At 34.6% G+C, this 26,093-nt stretch overlaps 3 protein-coding genes and 1 pseudogene across 3 annotated transcripts; 3 read left to right on the top strand and 1 right to left on the bottom strand.

Annotated features, from left to right (window-relative positions):
* Positions 1 to 3,317: 3,317 nt before the first annotated feature.
* On the top strand, positions 3,318 to 10,073 carry LOC129308648 (ATP-dependent RNA helicase DEAH11, chloroplastic-like). The gene is made up of 3 exons (XM_054949911.1): positions 3,318 to 4,297; positions 4,972 to 8,110; positions 8,691 to 10,073. Exons 1-3 carry the CDS (start codon positions 3,434 to 3,436, stop codon positions 9,905 to 9,907), a joined length of 5,220 nt encoding a protein of 1,739 aa, XP_054805886.1. The 5' UTR covers positions 3,318 to 3,433; the 3' UTR covers positions 9,908 to 10,073.
* A 4,351-nt stretch (positions 10,074 to 14,424) lies between these two features.
* On the top strand, positions 14,425 to 16,028 carry LOC129308680 (RING-H2 finger protein ATL54-like). Its single transcript, XM_054949975.1, has one exon. The coding sequence runs from the start codon at positions 14,652 to 14,654 to the stop codon at positions 15,540 to 15,542; it is 891 nt and encodes a 296-aa protein (XP_054805950.1). The 5' UTR covers positions 14,425 to 14,651; the 3' UTR covers positions 15,543 to 16,028.
* Positions 16,029 to 16,184: 156 nt separating this feature from the next.
* Positions 16,185 to 21,328, bottom strand: LOC129308679 (uncharacterized). The gene is made up of 8 exons (XM_054949974.1): positions 21,036 to 21,328; positions 20,739 to 20,855; positions 20,368 to 20,594; positions 20,070 to 20,281; positions 19,885 to 19,987; positions 18,437 to 18,804; positions 17,856 to 18,354; positions 16,185 to 17,343 (listed from the first exon to the last, which is right to left on the bottom strand). Exons 1-8 carry the CDS (start codon positions 21,145 to 21,147, stop codon positions 16,192 to 16,194), a joined length of 2,790 nt encoding a protein of 929 aa, XP_054805949.1. The 5' UTR covers positions 21,148 to 21,328; the 3' UTR covers positions 16,185 to 16,191.
* On the top strand, positions 21,279 to 22,887 carry LOC129308980 (probable aspartic proteinase GIP2; annotated as a pseudogene).
* Positions 22,888 to 26,093: the final 3,206 nt, after the last annotated feature.

Genomic DNA, 26,093 nt, shown 5'->3' with positions numbered 1-26,093 from the left:
GAAGACAAATGAAGCTTCCTGCTCAAGATTAGCCTCTTGCAGAGACTAACATTATTGTAAAATTGTGGATAAAGTTGTAGCAAGGTGTAGATTTTCCCTCTTACCTATATTTAACAATCATCCAATATTGTATTTTTAAAATCTTTAAAAATTGACGAGGGAAACATTTACACTTCGTTTGCGACTTTCTTACACCATTCTTCACGTATCTTGATATATCTTCAATGCCGAATCTTCAGAAGGCTTCAACACTCATCCACCTTCAAATTTCAGAATCTCGGTTAAGGACTAGGAAAGATATTTAATTTCAAATGGGTCTAAAAGCATTTTAACATTTCAATTCAATTCAGGAAAGAAAAGTTAAAGGAATTTTGATTATAAAAAACTAAAATGCCTTTCAACTGTCATGCAAATCACTAGTTGTTAATTTTATTACTCTACTTGTTAATTTATGAATATGAGTTGCAAATTAAATGAGTTAACATATAAATAATTATATAAGACTTAATATTAATTTTTCAATCATAATTAGCAACATCAGTTATTAAATTGCCAGTAATTTACAAAATACAAGACCTGTCAGTAATTTACAATTGATGTTAGCAAATTAACAAGTAAAGTTAGCAAATTAACAACTAATGTTATTGATAATCTGACAAACGAATGTAATTTACAAGTGATATTAGTTAATTAATAAATACAGTAAGAAAATTAACAATTATTAATTCTACATAACATATGTAGGGCGTTTTGATCTTTTTACTGTCAATTTTTTTTGACTTTTTTCTTCTATACTGAACTAAAATTTTAAAATGTTTTTAGACCCATCAAAAATTAAATTTCTTCCCTAATCTTTAACCGAAATTCTCCCTTTCTTCTATGACTATTCAAATATTTTTTTGAATATATCATAGTTAGATTTGAATATTGACCAATGATTTTTAGAATAGGCAGTTAAATTATTTGAATTTGGAGTTGCCTATATAAGATACAGTTAAGTTACAAATAGTGATTTTTGTGATTTTCCTAAAATGTTTTCACCCTATTATGAATAATTGGTCGAATCCACATTCTTTCAAAATAAATGAAATGTTTTTCCTGAAAAAACAAACTTGGCAGCATAAGGCCATCGGCCTAGTGTGTTTTTTCCTTTAAACTTTTCATTCTATTATGAAAATTAACTAAGTAAATTTTTTGAAATAAAACGATATAATTTTCTTGAAATAAATCAAACTCAGCATCATCATGCTCTCAGATTCATTTTTCGCTTCTTTTTTCTCAAGTTACTTGAAAGGTATTTTTGTCCCTTCACTTCTAAAATATTGACAACAAAAAACCAAATATGTATGAAATGAATAAGACCTTAGGACTCTGTCCAATTATTTGAGCCTAAGGGTACTTCTCCCCAATTTTTCCTAAAAGGACGTGGTCTCTTTGTATTTTGCGCATTTTGAAAAATTTTGTTTTCACATCATACCAAGTATACTTAGATAAATTAATACTTCTTCTATCCCTAATTATAAGGTAACTACAAGAGAATTTTGTTATACCAAAATATAAAATAATTTTTTTTAAAAATAAAATTTTATTGATAATGCTGTTTCAATATTATCTTTCAAGTATGAAAAAAATTAAAATAATATTATAATGTAATGATTAAACATCAATAGAATTTTGAAATTTTATAGGTTTGTTTTGAATTTTTTTAAAGTATTATTATTGAGTTTTATTGATATGCATAATCTAATTTCAGATTATTTCATAATTTAGAATGGAGAGATTATTTTCTCGTTCATTTACAATTGTTATTCAAAATTTATTTTCATTTATCTATACTTTTAAAAGTCTAATATTAGTTGTTATTTTTAAGTATACTCTTTTTCTCACTAATTTTAAAAATTCATAATAACACTAATTATTGAAATAAAAAAGGTATACTAGGAAAGCCAAAAAAATCAGATGCAACAATTATATTTTTTAATAAGTGAATCACAATCTTAAACTATAAAGATAATTTGATTGGATTTTACAAAAAAAAAAAGATAATTTCTCATGACATGAAAAACAAACATTCTTACATTATAATCATGTCTCAAACATAATTTTTTTTTTAAATAATGTTTCAAACATAATTGTTTTAATAAAATACTCATGAATAATAAAAAAATATAAAATATTAAATCATACGGAAGAAAGATCTGAAAGGATAAATAAAAAAGCAAAAGAAAAGAGAAAAGCATCTATCGTTGCTGTGTGACTTTAAAGATCGAAGGTGGCGGAACTAGGTGAGAACAATTTGACAATAATAATAATAATAATTATAATCATTATTAAACATATTAAATATAAGAAATTTTTTCACTTGCAGCTATAGTAAAAATATGACTAGGCCATTAAGTTTTAAATTTTTTAACCTTTTACTTTCTTAATATTAATTATAGATTAATCAATAAAAGTTGATTAAGAATTTGACCAAAAACACATAAGGTTGTTGAATTAAATTCTTTTGTCAATATAAAAATTTTATTAATAAACGATCTTGTTACAAGTATAATTGGACTTGAAAGCGTATCTTAGCCTTATAAATTGCCGAAATCCACCTCAATTTGTTATTCTAACTAATTTTTTTGGTTGGTTAATTAGAATTACTCATAAAGAAGTTTATCAGGAATTAAAAAAAAAAAAGAACTACTTATAAAGAAGAGGAGAGGGAGTACAAAGTCCAAATTGCAAGATTACTTCGCTCAACTTCCTACGGTGAAGATCGTTGCTTATAGGTTGATTTAACCACCAACGTCAGGTAGCCATAGAAAAAAGAAAAAAAGAAAAAAAGGGCTGTGGATAAAATAAATTAATAATTAATAATTAATTATTATTTACTCTCTTCAAAATAATAAATTATTATTACATGAAATTACATGTATTGATAAAATTTATTAAATATATTTTATAATTTTATTTTTGTAAAATATAAATATAAAATTTTAATAATATCTCTCATTTACTATTTTATTGTTAAAAAATATTAAAGAGAGATGATGATATAATGTAAAAAAAATACTAAAAAAATTATTACTAAAATTTTATTTTTATTAAAATATTTTATATTTTGAAAAATTAAATTTTTTTAAAAGTAGTTTATAATTTAAAATGAAGAGAGGATTTTAAAAATTTATATTAATTTATTAATGATTATGATTAATATTAAAAGAACAGAAAGAGTCATACTAGAGTTACCATATTCTTTGAAATTTCGAGGCATCGTCTTCGTCTCCTTAATTGTTAATCTTTCTCGCATCCTTTCTTTGCTTCTTCCAGTCTCCCCCACCCCCCCCTCCTCTCCCTCTCTCTCTCTCTCTCTCACACACAGTCTCTTGACTTCCACACTGAACGATTTCTTCTGTTTAGGGTTTCGGCTTCGTTTATCTATGCCATGAAGAAAGCCTATCGACCCATTCACCAGCCGGGTTTCCCGCGAAACCCGGAAGTCCATCGAAATTTTCACCCTCCCTCCTATTGCCGTCCCCGTGGGAAACCAGAATTTCGCCCCAATCAACGCCTGGACCGTCCACCGGAAAACTCTACTCATGCCCGGCGACCTAATTTCGTTGTTCAGCTCCGCGCTGGCCGTCGAGATTTCGTCAGGGCGGATGTGGAGGCCTTGATCGCAAAATGCAAGTCCAAGCCCGAAAGTTTCAGTGTTTTCCCTGGTGATCATGTTGCTGCTCGCCTTAATTTTTGCCAGTGGTGCGACGCGCTCGAGGCCTTTGTTTGCTTTTGGGAGTGTTGCTTCAATGAAGTTCACGCCTTTATGCCGGAGCTCATATCGCATGTTCTCGTACCTTCCGACATGGACGAACTGCGTGATCGACTTCGGGTCCTTTTCGCTAGTCATGTGAAGGGCTTAATGGAAGGCAAGGAAGTCAAGAGATGGCGTGAGGAAAGTCAGCGGGCCTCGAAGGAACTTTCCCAATTAACGTATTTACTCAAGAGGCCGAAATCGTTCGGCTTGTTGGATGAGCTCCAACAAAAGAAAAAAGGGCTGGATGCAGAGAAAAAGTTAATTGAAATGAGAATAAAGGAGTTTCAGTCCGCCATGGAGTGTATATTGCGGTATCTTGAGGACAGGAAAGTGAATGAGGTTGGTATCTCTGTTTTCGGAAAATTGAAGTTCGATGAAACTTCGGATTGGAAGCGTATATATAGGATGATAATGCGGGAGCGTCGCAGACTTGGGGAGGGATTACCCATTTATGCTTACCGGAGTGATATTCTACAGCAAATACATTCTCAACAGGTACCTTGTATGTAAATTAGAAAATATCGTTTTCTCTTTTCTTTTAAATTTTGGTCAGTGGCTCGCTTTATCCAGCTTTGATTCTGAGTATGCTTGATGCGAATGCTTGAAGATCTTATCTCTACGGAGAGGCGTCCTTTCATGCTTTCACTGTAACTTGAAATTTGGGTTTTAAATTTGATCCCACCTTATTTATTGTTGACTGAAGAGGATTGTCATGTAGGAGCGTGAGTCCAACGGATTTATGGGGGGAAATAGTGGAGCTCTGATCTTATCAGTCCGGCTATTTAGGAATTGGTTCTCCTTCTAAATAAGAAATCATAATTTTTTCATGTATTTAATTAATGGAGAGCCAAAGCAATGTGGAAATAGTTATTTCTTTTCACTATAATGAAAACAAGAGGATGCTATGATGTTGAGCTGAAGGGTAAGTGGTTCAAAAGTTTTATTGCAGACAGCAGATATTGTGAGAGAATGACGCATTTTGGGCTAATGCAAAGAGATACTTCAATATTGGCTTTTGCTCTTTTCTTTTTGTCCAGGATTATGTAATATTGATTTGTGTCAAAAAATCATTTTTTATAATTATTTAATATAGCATCTAGCTTCTGGCGCTATTTAGATGTTTTTTTCTTTGATTTGATTGTTCTTCTAAGTAGTATACATGCACACAGGTAATGGTCTTAGTTGGAGAGACCGGTTCTGGTAAGAGTACACAGTTGGTGCAGTTTCTTGCTGATTCAAGCATCATCGGTGCTAATGAATCCATTATATGCACTCAGCCACGAAAGATTGCTGCCAGGTCATTGGCACTGAGGGTCCAGGAAGAAAGTAATGGATGCTATGAAAACAACTCGATCAAGTTTTATCCTACATTTTCATCCTCAAATGAGTTTAATTGTGGAATAGTATTCATGACAGACAACTGTCTATTGCAGCAGTACATGAAAGATGATAATTTGTCTGGGATCTCATGCCTTATAATTGATGAGGCTCATGAAAGGAGCCTAAATACAGATCTACTGTTGGCATTGATAAAGAGTTTGCTTTGTAGGAGGGAAGAAATGCGGCTTATCATTATGTCTGCTACAGCTGATGCAAAGCAGCTTTCTGATTACTTTTGTGGCTGTGGAATATTTCATGTTGTAGGGAGAAACTTTCCAGTTGAAGTGAGATATGTTCCTTCGGCCTATGTGGGACAGTCTGGTCCTGCCATTGTTGCATCATATGTTTCTGATGTAGTGAGAATGGCAACTGAAGTTCACAGAACAGAGAAAGAGGGAACAATTCTTGCGTTTTTGACCTCACAGATGGAGGTAGAATGGGCTTGTGAAAAGTTTGAAGCTCTCTCTGCTGTAGCTTTGCCCTTGCATGGCAAGCTTTCACCTGAGGAGCAGCTATGTGTTTTCCAGAACATTCCTGGAAAAAGAAAGGTGATATTTGCAACTAATCTTGCAGAGACATCACTTACAATTCCTGGTGTCAAGTATGTCATAGATCCTGGGTTTGTTAAAGATAGTCGATATGAACCTGGCAGTGGAATGAATGTACTTAAAGTTTGCTGGATCAGCCAAAGCTCTGCTGATCAACGGGCTGGTCGTGCTGGGAGGACTGAGCCTGGTAGGTGTTATAGACTCTACTCAGAATTTGATTATAATTCTATGGCACCAAATCAGGAACCTGAGATCCGACGAGTTCATCTTGGTGTGGCAGTGTTGAGGATACTTGCCTTGGGAGTGAAGAACGTGCAGGATTTTGATTATGTTGATGCTCCAAGTCCTAGTTCTATTGATATGGCAATTAGGAATCTAATTCAATTAGGAGCAATTAGATTGAACAATAATAATTATGAATTAACTGAAGAAGGTAGGTACTTGGTAAAGATGGGTGTTGAGCCCAGGCTTGGTAATCTTATTCTTGGCTGTTACAAGTATGGTTTGGTAAAGGAAGGTCTTACTCTTGCAGCAGTGATGGCCAATGCCAGTAGCATCTTTTGCAGAGTAGGAAATGAAGGCGATAAACAGAGATCTGATTGCCTTAAAGTGCAATTTTGCCATTGTGATGGTGACCTGTTTACTCTTCTGTCTGTGTACAAGGAATGGGAAGCTTTGCCCCAAGAGAGGAAAAACAAATGGTGTTGGGAAAACAGTATTAATGCCAAGTCCATGAGGAGATGCCAAGACACTATTAAGGATTTGGAATCTTGCCTTGAGTATGAACTTGATGTTGTTACTCCTAGTTACTGGCGTTGGGATCCTTACAACTCTTCTGATTGTGATAAGTATCTAAAGATGGCTATACTGTCCTCACTCTCTGAGAATGTAGCCATGTACTCTGGATGCCATCAACTTGGTTATAAAGTGGCATTAACTGGGCAGCTTGTTCAACTTCATCCATCTTGTTCGTTGCTGGTATTCACTGAGAAACCTAGCTGGGTTGTTTTTGGTGAGATACTGTCTGCTTCCACTCAATATTTGGTCTGTGTGAATGCTTTTGACGTTGAATCATTGTGTACCCTTGACCCTCCTCCATTGTTTGATGTATTTGAGATGGAAAGAAAGAAGTTGCAAATGAAGATGTGGGCTGGTCTTGGCTGTATTCTGCTCAAGAGATTTTGTGGGAAAGGAAATTGTAATCTGCTTGGTCTTGTGTCACGCATAAGAACAGCTTGCAAGGATGAACGTATCTTCATTGAAGTTAATGTTGACCTGAATGAAATTCAGCTATATGCCTCCCCACGTGACATGGAATTGGCCATTGCAATGGTTAATGAAGTTCTGGAATATGAGAGAAAATGGCTGCGTGCTGAATGCTTGGAGAAATGGTTGTATCGTGGGTCTGGGGTCTCATCTCCAGTAGCTCTGTTTGGATCTGGTGCTGAGATAAAGCATTTGGAAGTTGAAAACAGGTGCTTGAGTGTTGATGTATGTCATCCTAATATAAGTTCAATTAATGATAAGGAGCTTTTGATGTTTCTTGAAAAGAATTCCTCAAGTTGTATCTGTGCTGTGCACAAGTTTACGAGTGTAGCACAGGATGTTGAAGACAGAGAGAAGTGGGGCAGGATATCATTTCTCTCCCCTGATGCGGCCAAAAAGGCTGCTGATCTTGATGGAGTGGAGTTTCATGGCTTATCCTTGAAAATAGTTCATTCACAGGCAGCTAGTGGAGGGGATAGAGCATTTTCTTTCCCTGCTGTTAAAGCTAAATTATGTTGGCCTCGCAGACTTAGCAAGGGATTTGGTATTCTTAGATGTGAAATAAAGGATGTTACTTCAATCTTAATAGATTTCCGTGGCCTTGTGATAGGAGGGAGGGCTGTTCGATGTGAAGTTGGCAGAAGGAGCCTGGATAGTATTGTGATAGGTGGACTTCATAAGGAACTCTCAGAACCTGAAATTTTAGATGTACTGAGAACTGCTACCAGTAGGAGGATTGTGGATTTTTTCTTGGTGAGAGGAGATGCTGTTGAGAATCCCCCATGCAATGTCTGTGAGGAGGCGCTCTTAAAAGAAATTTCTCCCTTTATGCCTAAAAGGCACCCCCACACTTCTCCTTGCCATGTTCAGGTGTATTCACCTGAGCCAAAGGATGCCTTCATGAGAGCTTTGATCACTTTTGATGGAAGATTACATTTGGAGGCAGCAAAGGCTTTGGAGCAAATTGAAGGAAAAGTTTTGCCTGGATGTCATTCTTGGCAGAAGATAATGTGCCAGCAGTTGTTTCATAGCTCCTTGATATTCCCTTTACCTGTTTATCGTGTGATTAAGGAACCACTGGATAAGTTACTTGCTAGCTTCAGCTGTAAAGAGGGTACTTTATCACTTATATCTTCTTTTTTGTTTTTAGTTTTTTTTTTTCCTTTTAAATTTCATATATCCGCAATCCCTGGTTTACTTTTTTGATGTGAAGATTTATATTCTGATTATATCTTATGCTTATTCTTACAATTTTTCTTCTTCAATGTTATTCCCAAAATCTGATAACCATTTTTGTTCTAGTTATTGTGCTGACATGCGCTTGGGAATTTTGGGGGAAAAAAAAAGAAAGAACTATGGGCCCTTCTGCTCTCGTATTTTTCTTCTGAATAGTTTGTGCAACCCGAAGTTATGTTTGCAAAAGCTTTTATTAATTCCACTTCATTTCCAATAACCAAGTTTCATGAGATTCTAATGTGAGACAGGTTGTTGCATATGGTTGATAAAATAATAGCAAAACAAAATGGAAATTGTATCAAGACAAAATTAAAGTACACTCTTGCAGTTTTATTTTCACAAGACTCACATGGATTGTTAGAAGCCTGTCTACACAGTGAAATTATTTAAATCTGCTGCACATTTATGTATATTTCTTACCGTAATATGAGTGCTAACATGAACATTTATGATTAAAGGTCTGAAGTGCGAGCTAGAAATGACTGCTAATGGTTCCTACCGTATCAAAATAACAGCTAATGCCACAAAGACAGTAGCAGAGGTTAGGAGACCTCTTGAAGAACTTACTCGGGGAAAAACCATTGTCCACATGAGTCTATCCCCTCCGGTTCTACAACTGCTATTGTCCAGGGATGGCATTAATCTTAAAAGCTCGGTGCAGCAAGAGACAGAAACATGCATTCTTTTTGATCGGCACAACCTGACTTTGCGGGTATTTGGCTCTCCAGAAAAGGTTGATTTGGCCCAGCAGAAGCTAATTCAGTCTTTACTCACTCTCCATGAAAGCATGCAGTTAAAAGTCCACCTCCGAGGGAGAGATTTACCTCCTGATCTGATGAAGCAAGTGGTTAAGAGTTTTGGGCCAGATCTCCATGGGCTGAAAGAGAAGATACCAGAGGCAGACTTTACTCTCAACACACGTCACCAGATAATCTATCTTCGTGGTAAAATGGAGTTGAAAACAAAAGTAGAGGAATTAATTCATGAGATTGCTAGTTCAAGTAGTCATTTGGCTGATAGGCTTGGGACTGGACTGGATTGCCCAATTTGCTTGTGTGAGGTGGAGGATGGTTTTCAGCTTGAAAACTGTGGTCATTTGTTCTGTCGGATGTGTCTAGTGGAGCAATGTGAATCTGCTATAAGAAACCAAGGTGATTTCCCGATATGCTGCACGCATGCAGGCTGTGGGGATCCCATTCTGCTTGTAGATTTGAAAGCTCTTTTATCTAACGAGAAGTTGGAGGAACTTTTTAGAGCCTCTCTGGGAGCTTTTGTGGCTTCTAGTGAGGGCAGATACAGGTTTTGCCCATCTCCTGATTGTCCCTCCATTTATCGAGTAGCTAGTCCTTCAGCGGCAGCCGGTGAGCCATTTGTTTGCGGAGCATGTTATGCAGAGACATGTACAAAGTGTCACTTGGAGTATCATCCTTACGTTTCATGTGAGAGATACAAGGGGTACAAGGAGGATCCAGACTTATCTCTCAAGGAGTGGTGCAAAGGGAAAGAACATGTCAAGGCCTGCCCTGCATGTAGCTATACAATTGAGAAGGTAGATGGCTGCAACCACATTGAGTGCAAGTGTGGGAAGCATGTCTGCTGGGTTTGCTTGGATTTCTTTGGAACTAGTGATGCTTGTTATAGCCATTTGAGAACTATACACATGGCCATCATATAAATAACTCTTTTCCTTCTCAATCTCCCTGCATAGCTAGTTTTAGTTATGTACATAATACGTAGATTGAAGTAATGTGTATAATTTTTTAGTCTTCTGTACAGCTTGTTTCAACACTCATTTGCATCTTCACGTTTAAAGAATGCTTTCCCCTTCTACGTTCCTACAATTTTTGCGCATTTGTGTGTTCCATTGTGATAAACTAGGTGATCTGCAAAGATTATCTGCATCTGCAACATCATTTTCATTGTACTGCATGATGGTAGAAGTGTATTGCGCTTAACAAGGGTCTAATTTGCTTTCTAATTGCTAGTTTAAGTAGAAGTTACCTCTGATTGGATTGCGTTTAGGAAAATATGGTGCTTTGCGTGTGTTGGCCATTCATTCTATCGCTTTCTTGAGTTCTCTATTTTCTCCCCCACCTTAGAAAACTAACACTACCAACCAGTAGCAGATATTTACACCCTGTACCGTACCAAAAAATATTTTTCCCCCCTTCTTTTGGGGACGTTAGTTTATTCTCGGTCAAAATTTCTCTGACCTCTATTTATATATCCTATGTAATTTTGGTCGGGTTGGGTACTGTAGCTCTACAATATTATATACCGTACCCAACTCTTTTTCCCTGAGTTTTTACTTGGTAAACAAGTTTGTAGGGTCATTGGTCAAAAAGAAAAAAAGAAACAAGTATGTGGGGTCCGCAGCTACAATTGAAAGAGATAGGCTTGAGACGTAGAGTGCTTTGAGGGTTGTGAAAACCACCAAACAAAAGCTTAGATCGACTAGTGTAAGATCGTCTTTAATTTAATCAGTGATATTAAGTTTGAGCTTTGAGGGTATAGCCAGCGTGATAAATCTCACAAGAGGGGTGTAGCAGGAGCTTCCTCCAATATAGGCCAACCTGGTCTCAGTTCGAATTAATCTGACCCTGCATTTGTGGGTTGAGATATCGGAAGCTATCAAATAAAAAAAAAAAAAAAGAAGAAGAAGAGGGTAGTGAAATCAGTAAATGTAAGATTTGAAGTAAGTAATGAACACGAGATCTAATGAATGCAAGATTTTATTTTATTTTTTCCCGCCAAAAAAGTACAAATTTCATTCACAAAAACTGTGAAAAGGTGTGCAATCCAGTGAAAAATTCTTATTGCTTGAAAAATAACAAATTATTAAAATAACTTCAAATTCTAATACACTGGACGTATAAGATAATAAAATTTAAAATAAAATACATTGTTTAAATTTTTTAATTATTAATAGGGATAATAAAATATAAAATATAACAAATTATCATATAGATTTTAATTTAATATTTTCTTGGTGAAACATTTTAAAATAAAATAATTATTATTTATATTTTCTTTTTTGGCCAAAATATTTATATTTTCAATACGTACATAAATAAGAAATTGCAAAATAAAAAAATTATTGTTTATATTTTTTGTAAGCACGGTGTCAAATTCAAAACTAAGGAACATTGTTATTTAATTTTGTATGTGAGGATAGCGCATCTGTAATAATTATTTTCATAATTTTAATGTACATGGGATAACAAATTCTAAAGTAATTTATGTGAGAATAAAAAATTGTTACTTATGGAATAAAATAAATTGTTTATTTTTGAATATAATTAGTTGTTGTTTACTTATGTCTTCTAAACAAAAAATATGCATAAGGTCAGGACAAAAATACAGTTATTTATACTTGAAAAATTTAAAAATATGGGAATTTATACTTTTATTGTCATAGTTATTTATTTATAATTACTTATACAATTATATTTTATATCTTTTAAATAGCGTTATTTGTTTAAAATTATTTTCTAAATATTCAATTTTAATAATTTCACCTTTATTTGGTTGGATTCCAAGATTATTAGATTGATTGGGAGTAACTTTTCTAAAAGAATTTTTGTCATTTACGCGAACTCAAACTCAAGATTCTATACTTAAGTAACAGTTATAGTGCCATTCATGTTGGTCATTTTAATTTTTTTTTTATATTTACTCAATTTATAATCAAGGGAGATTCACAAATAAATCCAACCATATAAGTAAATGACAAAAGAAGGTAACAAAATGGGGTAATTATTTTGAAATCTCTAAGGGTTTATCTTATATTAAATTTGTTTACGAAATGTCCATAATGTCCCCAAGATAAATAACTTCAAAATACAAAATGACTACTTTTATTAAGGAAGTAGCAATAGACCTACATATATCAAATTTTTTTTAGCTTCTTTAATAGATATATGTAGTATATATATCCTATGCCACATTCCATGTCTCATAGATATTAATCTTCCCAATGATTAATAATATTACTTTCTTATGTCATCCAGTGCTTTTTTGGGTAATTTTTTATTTATAATTTTCATGGGCCACTTAAAAAATAGCGCACATTTTTTTTTTTGGTAATTTTATTTGTGGCTACCTTATTTTTGAGAAAATATCACTCAAAGACCATTGATGGTATTTAACATCAATCAAGGATTAAAAATTTTGAAATATTATTGTAGGATTAAGAGATTGATTTGAAAATAATTTAGATTAAAAAAGACTATAATAACCTTGCTTTTCTTTTTTTAATTGATAAATACTCACTCATGAATTAACAAATACTCATTCACATTTAGTAAGAAGCCATTTGATAATTGTAAGTTTAAGAATTTGAAAGAACCTGATTGTGAGGAGGGATAAGTGTAGATCATATTTCAATAAGTATCTATTTATTAATTAACAAATGCTCATTCACATTTAATAAAAAGTTATTTACTAATTGACAAGTTCAAGAATCTAAAAGAACTTAGTTGTGGGAAGAGACAAATGTAAATCATATTTCAATAAATAGTTATTCATTAATTAATAAGTATCTATTTGCATTTAACAAAAAAACCATTTGTTAGTTGACAAATTTTTTTTAAAAAAGAGAAAAATAGGGGCATTATAACCTTTTCACATGTGAAATTATTTTCAAATCAAATATCTAATCTTATAATAATATTTTAAAATCTTTTAATCATTTGTTTGATATTAAATTACTTCAGTGGCGCTTAAATGATATTTGTCCTTATTTTTTTTTCATCCGAACTATCTTTTACCCTCACATTTTTTAGCTTTCTATGATAAATTTTTTATATAACAGGGGTGTATGCGCGCCTGTGTATGCTGCTCCCAACGTTCAAAATTTTGGGTCCATTACGGTAAGGGATTGATTAAGACAGTGTAGGAAATGATTACCTCTATGCATGATGTACATATACAATACGCAAATTGGATAAGATATGTACTCGATACATGTATATATGTTTTTAAAAAAATACATAAAAAGCATTAAAAATATAATTTTAATTCAAAAAAAATCCAAACTAATATACCTATATAATCCTTTATATTAATACCAAATAAAACATAACCATTAATTATAATTTTATTTTATTTATATCTAATTGTCTACTTCTTGACTAATAGTTTCTTGCTTACGATTTATGTCAAAAAATTACATTTATATGTTTTATAGCTAAGAATATATAATCTTTATGTTTTTAATATTTAAAACTTATTTTTTAAGGAAGGTTTAGTCTTTGACTTTAAAAGCAAGTCATAAAAAAATTGTCAAGAATTAAAAATAGTAATATCACAATATTTAACAAATCTTAATTCTTAAAAATAGCCTTAAAATATTGGCACAGAAGTATTGATTCACAATTTAAAAATATAAAAAATTTAAAAATAATATTCTAATACGTTATGCAAACATATTGTAGAAATACAAATGAATATTGATATCATAATGATACATGAGATAATTTAAAATATGGGCCATAGACTTCAATTTCTTAACAAGTATAAACTGAAATTAAGAAATGGAAGTAATCATTTCCTGCACTACTTTAGTCATCCGCTTGATAAAAATACTCATTTATTATTTTGAACTTGTCATTTATTTTCTTCGTTCAACATTTATGAAATAAAAGTAATTATTTATTACACTATTTTAATCACTTATTTAATGAAAGTAGTCATTTACTTTGAGGGTCATAACAATCATTTCAAAAAATAAATTAATGAGGTAAATAAAAAAATTTAAGGACTTTTAAAAAAATTTATTCAGGGTGCTCTTTTGTCATCAGAGTGATTTAATTGTAATTCTTCCTATAATTAAAAATATATTAATTTATTTAGAGCCAGTTGTACTTGATTCAAAGCTAATACGATTCTTTCAAAAAGAAACAGCAGCAGCAGCTAATACGATTTTTTATAGCGTTATATGGATGTACAATTCCCGATACCGTGCAAATAGAGCTCATCTGCAACATGGATGTGGAAAGACAAGAGAAGAGGATTTAAAAATTGTGGGTGCTTTCATGTTGATGAAACGGAAATGAAAAATATAACGCGGAAATGACTCCATAAAAGTCCATTGACTTGGATTGAATCTGTGGAAAAAGAGGCTCAAAATGGATGCTCCAAGTCCAATTATTGTCCGAGTCTCTCACGCAAGCAGAATTGAGCCATGAAAGCGACTGAAGAAACCCCCAAACCTCACTAACCTCCAACTTTTGTCTACAGTAGAAAACAAGCTTCCGACAAATTTCCACATGACCCCCTGATTTTTTTATTTTTTTATTCTGGTTAATGGGTTCATATTCATTTGTCTCCGTTCCTACAAAGTTCAAGTTTTCTCACTGATCTGCTCTTCTTCCTCTTCCTCGCTTTCTCTGTAACTGCCACATTCAACTGATACTTCCATGACTTGTGGACGAAAATGCAGTCCAATCCCTTCCCCTCTTCAGTCGCCGATGTTGCTTCCAGAGCCCGCTTCGCCATTTCTTTCCTCCAATATTCATAGCCTTGGTCAAATCCATCTTCTTCGAGTCGTGATGGCCGCCATAGCTTCCATACTTGGCATGCTTCTCCTTCTTTTCGTGGTGCTCAAATTTTTGGCAAGGTACTGTGCGAGGAGATATTACAATAGGAGAAGTAACTCACCGATATTGTTTGATATTCGCGGAGATTCTTCGTTTTCCGATGATGATGGAGCTCCAGTTATGCATCCGATCTGGTTCATCAACACCGTGGGTCTCCAGCAATCTGTCATAGATTCAATCGCAGTCTTCAAATACAGAAAAGACGATGGATTAGTGGAAGGAACAGAGTGTTCTGTATGTTTAGGCGAATTTCAAGAAGATGAGAGCCTCCGACTCTTACCCAAGTGCAGTCACGCTTTTCACGTTCAATGCATCGATACGTGGTTGAGATCGCGTAAGAATTGCCCCTTGTGTCGTGCTCCTATAGTTCGCGAAACTTCCGGAAGAGAGATAAGCGCCGTGATTGCGCCTGAACACAACGTCGCCAGCGAGATCCATGCAGAGAATTTGGATGGTTCTGGTGGGGTAGACGGTTCTCCTGTCGGAGAAGGCGAGAGCAGTCAATTGAGCCCTGAAGATGATGATTCTGGAATTGTGCCTGCTGAAGATGAACAAGATGGTGAAGTTTCAGATAAAAATTTGGGTCCTTCAGACAAGATGATGAATTGCCACAATGAGAGGGTGAGCAGGTCAGTTTCAGCACATTCTTATCCTTCTACCTTTGAAGCATCAACTCAGGAGCTTAATTCGTATTCTCTACGCTCCTTTTAAACACGACATGGAGTTTTAAAGATTGGACTCCTAAATCATTAATCATGGCCGAGTCTAAGGCAGAATTCTGAGCACAGAGCCAGAGCTCAGCTCTTACTCCTCTGTTAAAGTAGTGGTATGTATTGCTGATTCATCCACAGAATCTCTGAAAATCTGGGTCTTACCAGAAAGCACAATTGGTGGTTGGTCTTTCAAGATGCATGGAACTGCATAAAAAAGTAGTTGGGTGAATGTTAGTTTGTCCAACTTTTCCAGGTAGCTATACAAATTTATGGCAAATTACTGCTATTTATTTGTCTATATGTCTGTCTGTCTCTGTATTCCCTTAAGAACTCAGAAGAGATGTGTTTCAATTTTGCTTCATATTCTTAGAAGAGTCAAGAGACAGCCATTATATAGTAGAAAAGAAAATGCGGTAATTGCAGAATATATTTCTGTTCCCGTCTTCCCAGTTTATAGGCCAACTTGATAGGATGTCGCAATCTACTTAACGTGTCCAAGTAAGAGAGAAATTATGTCAAGCATTAAAACTAAAGCAACATGAAAAATTAGTTCTTTTTTCTTTTTCCCTTTTTTTCCAATGGGGATTTCACACCACCATTTCGTGGAAATATCACGCATATTATCAATTGGGGTACAATATTGATAATTAAAGCCATCTTTTAAAAATCAATATGTAGAGTCTCTTGACCACCTGGCCAACAGTGAAATAAACCAGAAAAAGAACAACCAAAAACCCAAAATACGAGAGAGGCAGACTCGTGAGTCCCAGGACGTCTCCAATGGGGGTGAATGGAAGTGCAATTCCAATAGTGGAAATCAAAACAGTGGAACAGAGAACAGGCCATGAAGCTACGTCCTGAATAAATGGAATTTTCTCCGTGCGTATCAAATGGATAATCAGAGTCTGCATCAGCAACCCCTCAACGAACCAAGCTGAATGGCAAAACTTTTGATCCGCATAAGCCTTGTAATAGAACCAAATAAACAAAAGAGCTCCAACATCACATAGTGTGCACACAGGATTATTCCACAATATGAACATCGGCAACCCTCTCTCTGACCATTTCTTTGGAGTTTTCACATAATCTTCCTCCATCTTGTCCCATGGAATAGCGATCTGTCCTACACTATACAGGAAATTCTGAGTAAGAAGCTGCCTTGAAGTCACAGGCTCAAATTTAAGCATCAAGGTCGCTACAAGCAGCGAAAGCACGCCTCCTAAGTTACCAATAACTGACGTTTTAATGTACTTCATTGTGTTTCCAAAAGTGAGTCTACCATGTTCTACACCTGCCACTAGAACATTAAGATCTTTCTCAAGCAATATAATATCTGCCATATCTTTGGCAATTGCTACACCTGAGTCCACTGAAATGCTGACATTGGCAGCATCAAGGGCTAGTGAATCGTTGATACCATCTCCCAAGAACCCAACAACGTGGTTTCCAACTGTCTGTAAGGACTGGACTATACGTAGTTTCTGAATTGGTGTGAGCCTAGCTAGGACTGTGGCTCTCTTAACAGTTTCATGGAAAGTTTCTTGGTCTAGTTGGTCTAGCTCAGGCCCCGTGATTACGTGGGTTGTTCTGATGCCTACTTCCCTGCATACCCTCATGGTTAAGGACAGTGAGTCACCTGTCAAAACTTTTGCTTTCACTCCCTTCTCTGCTAAGCGCCACAGTGCTTGCTCTGCTGAGTCCTTCGGAGGGTCATAGAACGTAATGACACCAAGGAACACCATGTCCGTTTCAACATTTTCTTTACTGCTCCTACTTCTGGTGCTTGTTTCACTGGTTTGCTGGAAAAAAAAAAAGATGGATAAAATGAAATTGTCACAGAGCTAGAAGTACAAAAGTGTATGTTGAATGATTAAGATAACAAACTAGCTTGCCAAAAAAAATGCCGAACTAGCTACAGCGATTTCAAATACTAGGATATTACTTGACTTTTACACCGTTATATTGTGTATATAACACCTGCTTATCTCAATATAAATCGTGTAACCCTTCTTTTAATTTTGGTTTATTCAAAATTATTCAAAATCCTTGAGAAGGAACCACAAGCAGCTGGTTGAATGGTAAGTGACTTAGTATTCCTTAAGCAAGGTATCAAGTATGAATATCGTGCATTGAAAAAAAATAGAAAAACATGTTGGAAGAGCTTCTACCAAATTAGGACCTGGCCTAACTCGACTCCAAATGAGTCAGTACTCAGTAGTATTGGATACTGATAATTTGTCCAAAAAAAAAAAAAAAAAGAAATTCTTGAGAAGGAAACAGAAATAGGAGGGAAAAAAAAAAGAAGACGCACCTTTTCTAGCTTTTTTATAGCTACTCCTATAATTCTTAGTCCTTCATTGCTCAATCCTTCCGCTAAGGATAAAATTCTGTTATAATCATCTGAAGAGAACTTGGAAACTTCATTGTTATTAAAATTCTCAATGAAAGAACAAACTCTCATGACTTCCTCCAATGCCCCTTTTGTTACCATAAACCTGCCAGATAACTGAGACTCTCTGTCTTCCATACGCGACTCTGTTTCTATGATGACAGATACTCGCCTGCGTATGAAATCAAAAGGAATCTCATCTATTTTCATCCATTTTGACGGCTGAAATCTGAATCCATTTGAATATACGAAGGCCAGAATGGCATCATCCAGAGGATACTTCTGATCTGTCTTAAAGTAAGAATTGAGGAATGCAAAGCGTAGAACTTTTTCTTGAGTTATCCCCTGGCAGTCAAGATGATTTACCATAATTGCACGGTTCATTGTCAGTGTACCTGTCTTGTCAATGCAAAGGATGTCCCTGTAACAAAACAATTAAGTACATATAAAAAAAAAAAGGGTTGCTATTGCAAACAAAATGAAACTGATGTAAACAAACTTACATTGATCCCATGTTGCGTATTGATGCTAAACTTTTGACTATACATCGGTCTCGAGCCATGGCGAGTGCTCCTTTTGCAAGGCAAGTGTTGATGATGAGGAGAAGCATTTGAGGAGTGAGGGCAGATGCCACAGAGATGGCAAAAATAATACTTGTGCTCAAATCACCAGAGGTTGAGTAATCTGTTACAAATATGACAGTCACTGCAACTAGCATAATAGCCACAAGCACAAAAAATATCCAGCGTAGACCATATTCAAATTCATCTGGTGGCTTCTTCCCAATTTTTGAGAACATGGTGTTCATGTATGTGTTAGATCCAGTTGATATAACTAGGCCTGTCCCACTTCCAGATACCACGTTTGTGCCCTGTAATAGTTATAAAGCAGTCACTTTTCACGGACAATCAGACAAACTTCTTTTGGACATTACAACTTTAACATCAAAGGCCACGGAATATTAATAATAGGAAATCTGACGCAAATTCGGATCCTGATGACATTGATACTTGAGTGCCTCTAGTTAGTGACAATGGAACTATCAATTTTAATATGCTTGGCATGAGAAAAAACTCACACAACTAAACTCATACAAGGTTGAGTACATGTAAATGAAAAGTTGTTTCAGTAGTCATGTGAAATACTCATACAGCCAAACTCATACAAGTTTAGGAAACATAGAAAACTCACAAAGTCATTGTTTAAACTGAAGTTTCCTTTCAAGCAAAACAATGACGGTAATTGCATTATCCACTATGAAGCACTTATACTTCAAACTTTCCACGTTTGTGTCCTCAATGGTCATAAACCAGTCACTTCCTGTAATTCACTGACCCGTGCCTCTGCACACGGAATTTTGGTGGTATGCAAAAATAAACAAGGAAAGGTTGAAACATGGGTTCTGGGCCCCATAAAAATAATCTAAATTAGCAAACGATAAAAATAAGATAAAAAATAGTGGAAGAAAAATGATACAATACAAAGTTCAATGTAAGTCAGATATTTCAAATTAGAGCATTATCCATAAGCCAAATACACTAAGTGACTTCCATACAATATATGTATTTTAGATTAAAGATTATAGATTATAAATGATTGCCAAGAAGTTCAATTACAACATGGCAAACTCTTGGAAATTAAAATATCAATATCGAATGCCACAGAATACTTTTCTGACAAAAAAATGCTAAAGAATATTAAAAAGAAAAAAAAGAAGAGGAAATCTGGTTTTACAGATTGAGATTCTTATTAGTTCAATGCAATGCAATGTTTGTCTACTGTTATATATGGCTGTTTAAGTTTTATCAGAAACTTTCCTCACCAATTAAGACAAATTTCTAGACGCTTCATTAATTATGTAAACTGTTCATATAGCTGCCTGTGTTCGTAGGGTTTTAAACTAAAGCTAGATTTTCCTTTAAAACAACACAAATGAATTACACCTACTCACCATGAAACAAATGTTCTTTAAATCTAACAAAGGAGTGCTGAGACTTTCTCTGACATCAGCAGTTTTGTCAGTCGCCCAAGATTCCCCAGTTAGTGAGGCCTGACTGTTAAAAATAGAAGGAAATCGTTGAAAGAACTTATTACTAAAAGAGAAGGTGAAAAAAAAAAAAATCCCAGTTGAAATACCTTACAACAAGGTTTTTGGAAGATAACAATCTGACATCTCCAGGAAAGAGATCCCCAGGTTCAAAAATCACAATGTCACCAGGAACTATATCCCTTTGATCAACTTGAACTACTAACTCTTGTTGCACAACTCTACCCGCGCATCTTTGAACTTTTATTGGGGATCTTAGAAATTCTGAAAGCTTCATAGCTGCTTTTGAACTGCTGTACTCCTATAAGAGACACGTAGGAATTCAAGAACAAGAGCAGAAAGAAAGAGAAGATAAGCATTCGACCAACAAATGAATCAAGAAATCACCTGATAGAAACGAAGGGAGACACTGATAAAAACAAGCGTTAGCATGATGCAGCCATTTGGAATGTCACCGGATATGAAGGACAAGATAGACAAGACAACCAGAATGATATTGAAAGGATGAAAAAGTGCACTCCATAGAAGATGCCACCATCTAGGAAAAGTATGCTCGTGCAGAACATTTGGTCCAGTTTCCTTCAGTCTCCTATCTGCCTCAGTGAAACTTAACCCTGCGTGCACCCAACCAAAAAACAACTTCATCGAGCAACTAAATTGGATTAACAGAGGCATTAACTTGATGCTCTGAATTGTTTTAGATTACAAGCAAAAGAGATCAATTCAAATGAATTACGTGAAATTCAACATGTAATTACCTCTTTCAGTGGAACGAACGTACTCAAAGACCAAGTTTCTTTCAGAGCGAGCCAAAGTATATAACCACGAGTAAACTCTTTCTTCTTCCTCCGTCCTCGAGCCCCCATCAGCTTTCTCTGCAAGTGAACACAAGATGTTTGAATGAATGAAAAATGTGAAAAATTAATAGTGCAATCCTTTCCTGTTGCCTCCAATCTTGTCATTCCACACAAAACCAAGCCATGAGAAGAAAGAATTAAAAGGATGAACCAAGAGAACAGAGGACGAGGAGGAGGAGGAGAAGGGGCGAATCATACTTGCAGTTGCAGAGAAGAGGCGGCGGAAAAGTCCCAAAACGGATTGCGGAAAGCGTTTGCTAGGAGCATTGGATTTTTGGATGAGGGTTTGTCTGATAGAACGCGGAAGCATGTGGGGATTATCTGAGAGAAGAAGAAGAAGAAGAAAAAGGAAGAATTGGAATGTGGGGAAAGGGCAGTGATAGGAAATGGATTGGGAAGAAAGAGCATATTGAGAATTGAGGTTTGAATTGACGGTTTGGAATGGGAAAGGAAATGGGAGCAACGGAAGAGAACGTACTTTACAGTCGCGAGTGAACTCTGACTCTGTTAGTTATCTCCAACTACCATACTAATCTAGACAGTTAGGTGGTGCTTTCTTCCTTGCTTGCCAGGTAACAGGTATAGCGGGAATATGGCTCTGCCAAAGAAAATTTGGGATTTCAAACGTAAAGGGAAATTTTGTGGCCCGTTCTGATGAACTCCGGGTGAAAAAAAAACGTTTAAAGAAAGTCAAATATGTGAGCTATTAAAAAATATTTATATTATTTAGATACCATCACGTTTTGTTAATCATTTTCTTTCTCCAATTAAAATCTAAACACACCTCTAAACCCATTCTTAATTTTGTATATTTTAAAATTTCCTAAAATGTTTAAGGAAAATCAAATATGTGAGTTAGCATTTTCAACAAATGGGCATACTTCAACTCAAGATTCAAATAATTTTGTTTTTGGATATGAAGATGAGAATTAAGAAAGATTTAATTTAGTGGCGTGTAACTTAGAATTTAGAACATTTATATTTGCTTCTTTAGAATTTGGATATGCATTAAATAATTATATGAAAAAAATAATGATTTGACTCTACAAGTTACATACTTCTCTACTATTATTTATAAAATGGAGATAGAATGATTTTTTTTATTATAATTATAAGGCATGCCATTGATTATTCATCACAAATTTTTCCTTTTAATCATTAAATATTGGTGAGAAAGAAAGAGAGAGTATGTAATTAAAGTAGGGTTAATATGCAATTTATATCATGAATTATTAGTCTAGGAGTGATTTAAATATTATACTTATAATTAATATATTTTAAACTCTAAATAATTAAATATGAGGCAATCTTGCTCCCGTAATTAATTTGGCATTAATCGTTGTTATTTTAAATTTATTGGGCCACATTTTCCTTGCCCACATTCTCTCTCTATGTTGGCCCTTCTTACAACTATATCTCTTTGTGCGTCTTTGACTTTTGCTCCACCTCTTAGTTGACAGCCCTCATCTAAGTATTTCATCGGAGTCAAATCCATCAAGATTAACCAAAAAGTTGTCCCCAATATCAACAAAACTCTACTATCCATAAACAAGGAAGGCTTTGGTGTGACTAAGATAAGTACGGTGAACCCGTACAAGGGTTTGGAGGCCTCAATCTTCAACGCGATAACAGAGGCATTTATTAGTACTTTGGTTGCTAGGAATATCATTTGGGTGGCATGACTGCCTTGAAGTGTGTTTCAGTAAGGATAATGTGGAGAGCACGCGGTTAGGCTGACCATTGAGCTCGTGCTTCAAAATAATGTGAGTTAGTTCATTTTCGAAGCAATCTTAATAGTGGAGGTGTGAACGACGATGTGCTTTGTCTTGGGGTAGTGAATAGATGTGATAACCCGAGGACTTCAATAGTGATAGTTGGGTATCAGTTGCAGAACAATCTTCTCTAGTTTGATTTGGCTTCTTTTAAATTAGGATTTAGCTTTTTGCTCTTTGGAAGGATGACTACATGTGAAAACATCAACTCCACCTCCTCCCCATGGATCGCCCTTCTCCACTCCACACATATATGGATATATATTTCCTTGTTCTAATATTAGAATAAATAAATTTCTCTATGTCAATAGGCGTCTAGACCCTGTAACTCTATAATTCGTATTTAGATGACGAAAGAAGAGGCTGGGGAAATTGAAACAAAGGGAGATCAAGTGATCATGTTGTCAAGTGGGATCACAAGGTTAACATGGATGATGAATGAGCTAGTTGAATTTTAGTAGTTGAGAAGGTAACAACGTTGATATATAAAGATAGCAACAACCAACAAGAAAGGGGAGAGAAATGGAGAGAGGGAGGGAGGAGAGAGCCAAAATAGACAAACATATATAGAGAGAGAGAGAGAGAAGGCAAATAAAACATGGGCCCTGAGAAGTTTAAAGTAACAGCCGTCAGTGCCAAATTAACAAGGGGGGCAAGAGGTGTCAATATTTAATTGTTCAAGATACGAAATATACTAATTATGAGTATAATATTCAAATTGTTTCTAAATTTATAGTTCAAAGTCTAAATTATAAATTAACCTATTTAATGTGGATAAAGTTGAAATCTTATGATTTTTATAGAGATTTAACAAATTTTAAGATTTACTCTCTTCCATCTGCAATAGGATATTGGTAATGATTTCATGGTTCAAGAAAAAGGGTTAGCTGAAATGCTAATCTTTTTAAAATTGGTACATATTTTCAATTATAATCAAATTAAATACTATATGTATGTGCCTTAATTATGATGAAATTCAAAAAGATCATTCTTCAAAAGGAATAATAAATTTTGGGTATGGTTGAAAAAAATAAAAAAAACTACTAAATATCATATATTTTAGACCAAATGACCCCATATCATAGACCAAAAGAAATACTTAATTCTGATAAAACATATTAGAGGTTATTTATAAATAAAATTAGAAAGAGTATCGATTTGTTTGAAAATTGGAATCTATGAATATAGTCTACACCAAACTATAACATCATTAACTTAAGACTAGTGCTTAACTAATTTTTCAGATTTCATCCAAATTTAGTGGATAAACTGTAACTAACTAATGAGAGTGACGGTCCATGCTAAGGTAGATTGGACCATGAAACACCAACCCTACCATTCTACTAGAGTCTACCTCTATAGTCTATAGTTATGGAATTTGACCAACTAAAAAATAGCATCTTCATTATCATCATCATCAGTTTGACTCCAATCCAATAAACTAATTGTAATGTGAACTGTGAGCTATAAGTTTAAGAGCGATTTAAATCCTATACTCATAATTGATATATTTTAAATTTTGAATAATTAAACATGGGACACTATTGCTCCTATAATTAATTTGGCACTGACGACTGATACTTTAAACTTACTTGGGCACACATTTTCTTTGCCTTCATTCTCACCCTTTACGTTGGCTCTCTCCTCCCTCCCTCTCTCCCTGTCTCTCTCCCCTCTCTTGTTGATTGCTCCTATCTTTGTGTGTCAATGTCGTTACCTTCTCAACCGCTAAAATTCAACTGTCTTTTTCATAATCCACATTAACCTTGTGATCCCACTTGAAGACTCGTCATTTGATATCCCATAGTTTCAATTTCTCAAACCTCTTCTTTCATCGTCTAAGTACGGATTACAGAGTTATAGAGTCAGGACACTTGTTCATAAAGAGAAATTTATTTATTATAATATTAGAATAAGAAAAGTATATCCGTATGCATGGGGTGGAGAAGGGCGGTTCAATGGGCGGAGGTGGAGTTGAAGTTTGCACATGTAGTCATCCTCCCAAAGAGCAAAGAGTTAAATCTTAATATCTCGAAGAAGCCAGATCGAACTGTAGAAGATTGTTCTCCAACTGATACCCACCTATCATTATTGAAGTCCTTGGGTTATCACCTCCATTCACTACACTAAGACAACGCACATCGTCGTTCACCTCCACTATCGAGTTTGCTTCGAAAATAAACCAACTCACATTATTCTGAAGCATGAGCTCTATGGTCGACACTGCTGCACCCAACTGCGTGCTTCCAACATTGTCCTTATTGAAACACATTTCGAAGGGAGCCATGCCACCCACCCTAGTGATATTACTAGTAGTCGAGGCACTAATAAATGCCTCCAAAACAGTGTAGGATTCACTGTACTTATCGTAGTCCTGCCAAAGCCTTCCTTGTTCATGGATAGTAGAGTTTTGTTGATATTGGGGACAACTTTTTGGTTGATCTTGATGGATTTGACTCTAATGAAATACTTAGATGAGGATTGTCAAGTAGGAGGAGAAAAAAAAAGGGGGGGGGGGTTTAGAGATGCGCAAACAGAGATTGTAAGAAAAGAGAGGGCCAGCATAGAGAGTGTGTGCGCGGCAAAGATAATGTGGGCATAGTTTAAAGTAACAGCCGTGTCAAATTAATGGTGGGGTGAGATTGCCATGTTTAATTATTTAGAGTTCAAAATATAATAATTATAAGTATAGAACTCAAATCACTCTTGAATTTATAGTTTAAAATTTAAATTATATATTAACTCATAATTATTTATTATTTCCATTTGAACACTGCTTCGTACAATGTAAGTATAACTATCTTTATTATTTTTAATATCAAAATAAATATATAAAGACATAAATAAAAAACAAAGGTTACATATTTAACAAAAATAAATACTACCTCCGTCTCAAATTATAGGGCACTTTTGAAGAAGTTTTTCCGTCCTAAAATATAAGATACTTTGAGTATATTAAGGTTTTGTTAAATACGCTAATTCTAATATTATTCTTCCTCTTTCTATAATTAATTTCAATCTTTTCTATTTTCAATGTATTAAATGATGGGTATTTTTAAAAGTTTATATTTTTATTTTGGAAAGATAAGGTTGTTAAGTGTATTTAATGAGATTTATTGGTATGCAAAATTTTGTTTAAAAGTGTCTTCTAATTCAGGATGGAGGGAGTACTATTGAATAATTAATAACACCAACAAAAAGATCATACACATTATGTGAAAAAAAAATTATCTGAAATTAATACTTTTTCTTATTCATTCAATTTTCATAATAATTACACTAATAAAATTGTTTGACATACCATATAAGACGGGGTACATGTAGTGATTTATGATTCAAATATTTGTGATTTATATGTTGAAAATGCAAATGATTAAAAAGAACATTTAATATAAATAGAATAGTAACAGAGACTGGTTGGTATAGATATATAGTTGAACATGAACCTATAGGTAGTTGAGCCGATGCCAATTAAGAGTAATAT

Source organism: Prosopis cineraria, unplaced genomic scaffold (genome assembly GCF_029017545.1).
Source record: "Prosopis cineraria cultivar Desert tree isolate PC_DT_omini unplaced genomic scaffold, ASM2901754v1 PC4, whole genome shotgun sequence".
NCBI classification, from domain to species: domain Eukaryota; kingdom Viridiplantae; phylum Streptophyta; class Magnoliopsida; order Fabales; family Fabaceae; genus Prosopis; species Prosopis cineraria.
The sequence above is the reverse complement of the archived record's forward strand: the minus strand, read 5'-3'. Positions and strand labels throughout refer to the sequence as shown.